The sequence below is a fragment of the Ictalurus punctatus genome, chromosome 3 (assembly GCF_001660625.3).
Source record: "Ictalurus punctatus breed USDA103 chromosome 3, Coco_2.0, whole genome shotgun sequence".
Classification (NCBI taxonomy): domain Eukaryota; kingdom Metazoa; phylum Chordata; class Actinopteri; order Siluriformes; family Ictaluridae; genus Ictalurus; species Ictalurus punctatus.
The window spans coordinates 27,275,120-27,282,365 of record NC_030418.2 but is presented as its reverse complement, the minus strand read 5'-3'; the positions used below and the strand labels follow the sequence as shown (position 1 = coordinate 27,282,365).

The 7,246-nt window shown below is 39.4% G+C and overlaps 1 protein-coding gene across 2 annotated transcripts in view; it reads left to right on the top strand.

The window, feature by feature from the left end:
* The first annotated feature begins 1,290 nt into the window (after positions 1-1,290).
* rgs17 (regulator of G protein signaling 17) overlaps positions 1,291-7,246 on the top strand; it is a 30,556-nt gene continuing 24,600 nt past the window's right edge. The window contains exons 1-2 of one of the 2 annotated variants that reach the window (XM_017462917.3): positions 1,291-1,474; positions 6,664-6,908. In XM_017462917.3, coding sequence (XP_017318406.2) covers positions 6,906-6,908 — 3 coding nt within the window. In that variant the 5' untranslated portion in view covers positions 1,291-1,474; positions 6,664-6,905. The remainder of the gene's footprint in view (positions 1,475-6,663; positions 6,909-7,246) is intronic. The other variant, XM_017462923.3, reaches the window with a different exon arrangement.

Sequence of the window (7,246 nt, the reverse complement as noted above, 5' to 3'; positions counted from 1 at the left end):
AAACATGCTAATAGATGGATTGGCTATGTTAAATTTTTCCTATCTGTGAATTAGTATGTGACTGGTGTCCCATTCACTGCATCCCTGCTTCCTGCACAGTGTTCCTGGGATAGACTCTGGATCTACCCTGACCAGGATAAACCAGTTCCTAAAGAGGAATCAATCAATTTTCAGTTAAATAGATTTTCAAAGTGTACAATCTGTGTGTGCCAAGAAGCCGATCATATATTTATCTGTGATAAATTAATGGATGATTTAAGCTGAATCATGCACCAATTTCAGCACTTCAATATGTCTTTCCATCCAATTCACAGTTTAACGTGGACTATAGAGATGTTTGTTGAATTACAAAGTAGTCTTGAAATGAGCGTAGCAAAATTCAGCAACTGATGTATCAGCGCCTCCTAGTGGACAGCAACGCTGTATTGCAAGAGCAGGAACCAAAGCAAAAGCCAGCATGCTATAATCATGTTCTTAATTCACATGTATGCATGCAGCTCATAAATGTATGTGAACTTGATGAAGCATTAAAATATGTGTTTTGTTCGGCTACCTTGCCTTTCAAAATTGAATCAATGCAGCTATAAATAATGTATACAAAATATAAGATCATCTCATCTAACTGGTTATTAAAAAAACACACACAATAGAGTATTTATTTATTTGCTTATATACATACATACATACATATATATATATATATATATATATATATATATATATATATATATATATATATATATATATATTGCTGTTGATTTCTACAGGTCGCTTAATTACTTTAGATACAAAGCATTGTCATAAATACCCTTTGCATACCACTTAATTTAATTAATTTAACTGAATGTAATGCAATTGAATTGAAAAAAAAAAGAACTGTAAGGATGTAAAGTGCAATGAGATTTTTTTATTTTTACAAAGCAGTAATATCGACATTACTGTTAAAATTAAGTATTATTTAAAAAAAAAAAAGTATGAAGTGTGAAATATAAAACATATGGAAAATATTTGTAAGAAAAACAGTTATAACCATCACATTTCTGCTGTCATGTGAGTGAGTGAGTGAGTGAGTGAGTGAGTGTACATACAGTAAATTCAGGTATGCTAAAATAACTTTCTCTGCATGTCGTGACTGTGAGCGTACACCGCATACTAGCACACTAGACAGTCTAAACAGTACGAACCTTAGGTTACTATAGTTACCGTACTACTTAGTAGGGTAGTATGCGGTTTTGGACGTATAGCCTGCAGCTTTCGGTCGGTGCGCGTTGACAGCTGGAGCCACGCGGCGCATGCGCAGTCCGATCCCCACTGGCTCGGTGCTGAAGTTGGGCGGATGGCAGAAAAAAACAGGGTGAGCTCTGATGGAGATAAAACGCCAGGGCGTGCGTTCGCCGCGTGACACCGCGAATATTGGTCAAAAACAGCTGTAAAGTCAACTCGTTCAGAAGAGTAACGCCGGGAAAACGAGACGGTAAGATGAGAAATGTTCTTTTGCCGGTTTCAAAATGTCCCGCTAGCTCCTGGCGGCTAGCACCGCTCGCTAGCTGTCGCCCTTCTCGTCGCGTAGAATATGAATCGGCTAACGTTAGCTAACCGAAAAGTAGCCGTCCTGGACAAAATGCGGGTTTGTTTGTCGTGTGCTCGAAAACTGTAAAACCATAGCAAGTATTTACGGTTGTTTACGAGATGAAAGAGCTGTCTCCGTGGCTTTGCGCTTTTTTCTCTCTCTTCCTCTCCCCCTTTACCTGCAGTGACTTGGTTCAGATGCACAAATCAAATCTTTTCACAGCTGCAAAGTGAGAAGAGCAACGCAGCATATCACATGTAAAACATATTGTCATTGTACACAACAATCCCTCAGGGTTGGAATTATTCCTGAAGGAGTGCTGATCATTTCTTGCTGACTTTCACTGCACACATTAAGGACTACATTACACTGGAGGGTTGTGTTGTTGTTGTGATTTTTTTTTTTTTTTTTGCGTGAAAAATCGTTGTTCCTTCTCGTTTTCCCACGCTTCCAAACAGTAGCTCTCCTCCCACTATTGCCTCTTAAGAGTCCTCTTGCTTTTGATCGCCCTTCTGCTTTCCATCAGCTGTTTATTTAAGACCTGACAGATGATGCACACCAAAGGAATAGTCCTCCTCACCTACAGAAGCACTGAGGATAAACCGAGTTGTGTTGTGCTACACTTTATTAGTGCTGCAAACTGCACTGGGCCTGAACTGGTCGTAGATATCTTCTGATCCGACGAGGGTGATTTGACCGTCATCAGATCTTCACACTCTGTCGGACGGTGCTTTTCTGGGTTTTATTTTGGCTGTAGTTTGCAGGTGCGGGCGCCAACATGGTTTCATGCGTACAGATTCATAACAATTCACACAACTCGGATGGTGTCAAAATATAAGTGTTAATAGGAAGGGTTGGAATTTGTATTTTTTTACTTATTTTTTTTCGTAATTAAAAGGTTGCTCAACGGTTAAGGATCTGAGTTACTGATCGGGAGGTCGGGAGTTCAAGCCCCAGCATTGACAAGCTGCCACTGTTGGACTTTGAGCAAGGCCCTTAACCCTCTCTGCTCCAGGGGTGCTGTATCATGGCTGACCCTGCACTCTGACCCCGACCTTCTAACATGCTGGGGTATGCGAAGAAAAGAATTTCAGTGTGCTGTAATGTGTATGTGACCAATAAAGGCTTCTTCTTATTCTAAATTATACCACATGGCTTGCACCTCAGTGGTTGGGGGTTCGGTTCCCACTGCTGCCCCGTGTGTGTGTGCGGAGTTTGCATGTTCTCCCCGTGCTGCGGGGGTTTCCTCCAGGTACTCTGGTTTCCTCCTCCAGTCCTAAGATATGCATGGTAGGCTGATTGGCATGTCCAAAGTGTCCGTAGTGTATGAATGGGTGTGTGAATGTCAGTGACGTGTGGTGAGGTTCATGGCTGTGGATGCACTGACTCTTTCAAAGTCAGATGTACAACTATATGAATTCAACAGAGTAGCGTAAATTCACCATTCAACTGGCTGCTTGCACATTGACTACTGGTTATGTTTCATATACCATATCAGCATTCTTTACACACACAGGTAAGGTATTACATATTTGGCTAAAGAAGAACGTTAAATTTATAGCGGCTCAGAGAGAGCGCATTTGCTCTACACCCTCCGTGTGTTCTTAATTTGTCATCAAAATTCCACAATTCATACTCATTCAATACAAATGAAGGTATATACAGTCTACAACAAAAAGACAAATGTAGTTTTATTCTTTAAAATAACTTAATTTTATTTCTTATCTTGTTTTATATAATTTTTTTTACTTATTATTAAAAAAAAGGGCTGGTCTTTTATTTTTGTCGTGTACTGTACAGCAGTGTATGCATGGTCTTACCTTTACTTGTCTGTCATTACTCACATCATCAAATCCCAAAAACACCTCCCTCACTTCATGCCACATAACGCAAAATGATAGAGATCTGGGCTTTGTTCGTGACATCCGTTGTCTCGTCTACTTCTACAGCAACAAATAGGTCTGCATTAATCTCATTTTTTATATCATTTCTAATCACGTCACTTATTGCTTCAATTAAATCGTTCTGAATTCTGTTTGATAAGCCTGAAAACACAGAGGATGTCTCCAAATGTCAAGCTAACCTATCATCTTTCTCAGCAAAAGCATGTAATAGTTCTACATAGCTGCCACGATTAGAACAGCTCGTACTCTCATCGTTAGCACGAAATGCTAATTGCTGTTTGGCTTGGAAGCAAGTTGCATTAATGAGGTCTTTTATAATCTCTCGGTTTTCCTTTACCTTAGCATTGTGGACGCTAATATTTAGTCTCTGCTGTTCATTCAAAGCCAAATCTATCCTTGCGTTTCCAAAAGTTTTAAAGCAATTTGGCTTTGAATGTGAGTAGCTGAACTTTCTTGTCTGCTGAGGCTTCTTGGTATATTTTTCAAGTCACAAAATCCCGTTGTAGTCCAGACACTGTCACTCGTTGTCACTTTTATATTTATATATATATATATAATCTTCCATTTTTGCAGTCAGGGCAAAAAATAAAAATAAACAGATCGATGCGGTTCACTTGACTTTCTCTACTTGACTTTTTTTAGCTAGCATATTACCCACAGTGCCATTTGTCTGTTATACATGAAGAAGAACAATAGCAGAACAAGCCTGTATGCTCACACACGCCCCCTTCAGTGACGCAGAGGTACTGGCTTTTTCACTGCGGTGGTATGTCAGATCAGCAAGACTAATAAGTTATACACATACGTGGAATACATGACCTAGACTATGGAATGTGAGGACATATAATAAAAGTGTGTACAAACATTACAGTGGTGACATACAGACAGATAAATTGCACATGCTCAAGTTGAGCAAAAAAAAAAATGAGCAGCTCAATCCAGTTTGTCAGCTCGTCGCTGCCTCCCTTCACGTTTTTCCCCCGTATTTGAACAGGAAAATACACAAATTCAGCAATATTGACTATAAAAATCATTGGAATGATTGGAATCATACAATAATTACATTTCTATCACAGATAAATGGACAAATATTTATTTATTTTTTTAAATCATTATTTGTTTTTTTTACATTTCATGATGACACAGGGGAGGCACTGCCTCCCCGACCGCACGTCACTGGTGAATGTTTGTGATTGTGCCCTGCGATGGATTGGCACCCGATCCAGGGTGTTCCCTGCCTTGTGCCCCATTCTCCCTGGGATAAGCTCCAGGTTCCCTATGACCCTGAAGGATAAGCACTATAGAAAATGGATGGATGGATGGATGGATGGATACCACAGCGCTGTTGAAGTCTTGATTCTGATCAGTCATGTGTTGATTTTTAAAAAAATTTTTTATAACAGCAGCTCTGAAAATAATTTTCATCACAGGTTCGTATTAATGCACTTGTTCTAATACGTTATCGTTTTTACAGTAACCGCTCTTACACAGGAACTTGTAAGGGGGCTTTCACACTGGCAGTTTAGTCCAAAACAGAGCACAGTTTGCATGAAAAATTGGTAATGTGGACCAGGAAGCGCACCATGTTACCGAACCCGAGGAGGTGGTCTGAGTTCAGTTGCACTGGAACTGTGCTGCGATTCCTGTGACTGTGAACGCAGTTCGTACTCGGGTCCGCACTTGTTCAGGAAGTGAAGTAACCTGCACACACTTGACCATGAGTGGCAGGGGAACATTGTGGGACACAGAAGAGGTCCAATGCTGCACACAATAATTGCTGCGCATAATAGCAGCGAAATTATTTTAAAAAATAATAAAGTGGCGAGTCATGTTGTGTTCTCCATGCGCTTTTGTGATGATGCAAGATGAACGCAAATGCACCGGGGTTTAGTAGGATCAAGTGAGTTTGAAACCCGACTGGTGCCGGGAACAATCGCACTCGGATTCGGACCGCAACAAACATGTGAAAACCACCCAAGACGGACATCCAAATAATCTCAATATGCATAACAAAAATGTTTAAAGTATATAATCATTGATATGGTGAAGTTTTCTGTATTATGGAAGGAGTCTCCAGTGTCGGTGCTTTTTTGTCCAACCTCGAGAGAGTACTTCCTGGTGACTTTACGGTTTTTCAGTAACAACTTGTTCCTTAATAAATATAAATTTGTAATCGTTGGCAAAGGTGTGTGGTAAAATAGGAATAAAACCCTTCAGAACGCACTGTTTAAAGAACATAACCCACTTAATGGTGGTAAAAGCATCACACCACCTCACTGTTTATTTTCCTAGAACAGAATGTCCCGGCATGTTTTATTACTTGCATTTTATTAGTGCAACCACGTTGCTTTGAATACATATGAATTTCTCCTAAGAAACCTAAAGTTCAAATTAATAACTTGTAGAATAAATGTTCAGTGTGATGTCTGCTCTAGCATGTAACAAGGATCATTGTGTTGCCGTACCTTTGGGAAACTGGATCCTGGTTGGAAAGCGGGCAAAATGGATTGACATCTTTCACATACTGGTTCAGTTAATTGTTTATTGAATAGAGGTCGACCAAATGATCAGTTTTGCTGATTAATCGGCACCGATAACCGATTGCTGGAACTATCGGTTATAGTCAAAAAATACACACCAATAGTTTTTCCCGGTTGCGTCAGTTGTGTCCGTCACTGGAGCAGCTGAGAACGGTCCGATGTCATTATACAGTACGAGAGCAGCCTCTAGAGGCGAAATAAAAACTCATTTTGTCGTGTTATTGGAAGTGTTTTTGATTCATTTTGGACATCTCTATTTTTATTTATTATTTGGAGTGTTTGGTTCAGTTTGGATTGAGATATTTCATTTACCTTAATACATATTAATAGTTAATATAATTGATATTTATTTCATTTAAAAATATAGTTCGTTTTCATGGTACAGTCAGTACTGTTTATTTTTTAAATAAAGTTCAGCAATATTTTACTTTAGAGTGTTAAGTTTTCATACAGTATCAATTTTAAAAACTATCGGTTGATTAATCAGTTATCAGCAGGTCCCGCCCAACTTAGTGGATTTTACCGATAACGATAACTATCAGTCGATCTCTATTACCCACTGAAGGATCTGTGTCTGGCATATCATGTTAATTAACATGAAAGTTTCATTTTGTTGGCACACAAAAGTAACAGTTTTTATTATTTTTAGATGTTTTATCCTGGTGTACCTTGCCCTTGATTGAAGAAAAGGATTTGCCTGTGAATACCAGGTGTAGCAAACCTACCTCTACCTACCACACCTTCTCTTCAAGCATCCTCAACCAGTGATGGTAAGAGAAGAAACAAGAGGCCACCAGTGCGTTTATATCCCGGCACCGTTCCCAACGCGACGTTCCACTGTATCGCCATGAGGTTTCTGCCTGATGTGTGGATTAAGAGCTGCTAATTTGCATGGTAGGTTTTGCATATTATGACACTTTAAAATCTCTTTTGTGAGATTATTGAATGAAGTCCTGTATAAAAAGTTTGTGCTTTCTGTGCCTGTGATTCCCTTTTAAACACAAGGGCTGCGGAGGAAATCACATACATTTTTGTGAAATCGCATACAAACTCCGTTTCTTCATAGCACTAACCCCACCAGACTGAGTTCCCTGAAAGCATCACAGCACAAAGATCCTCTTAAAATGCTAGAGCAAGCATTAATTTGAACACTCTCTCTAAAGACCATCTTAACTTTACAATGCTTTTGTGAAACTGGGCCTTGAACACATGTTGCTCTGTTGAGTGTCTGA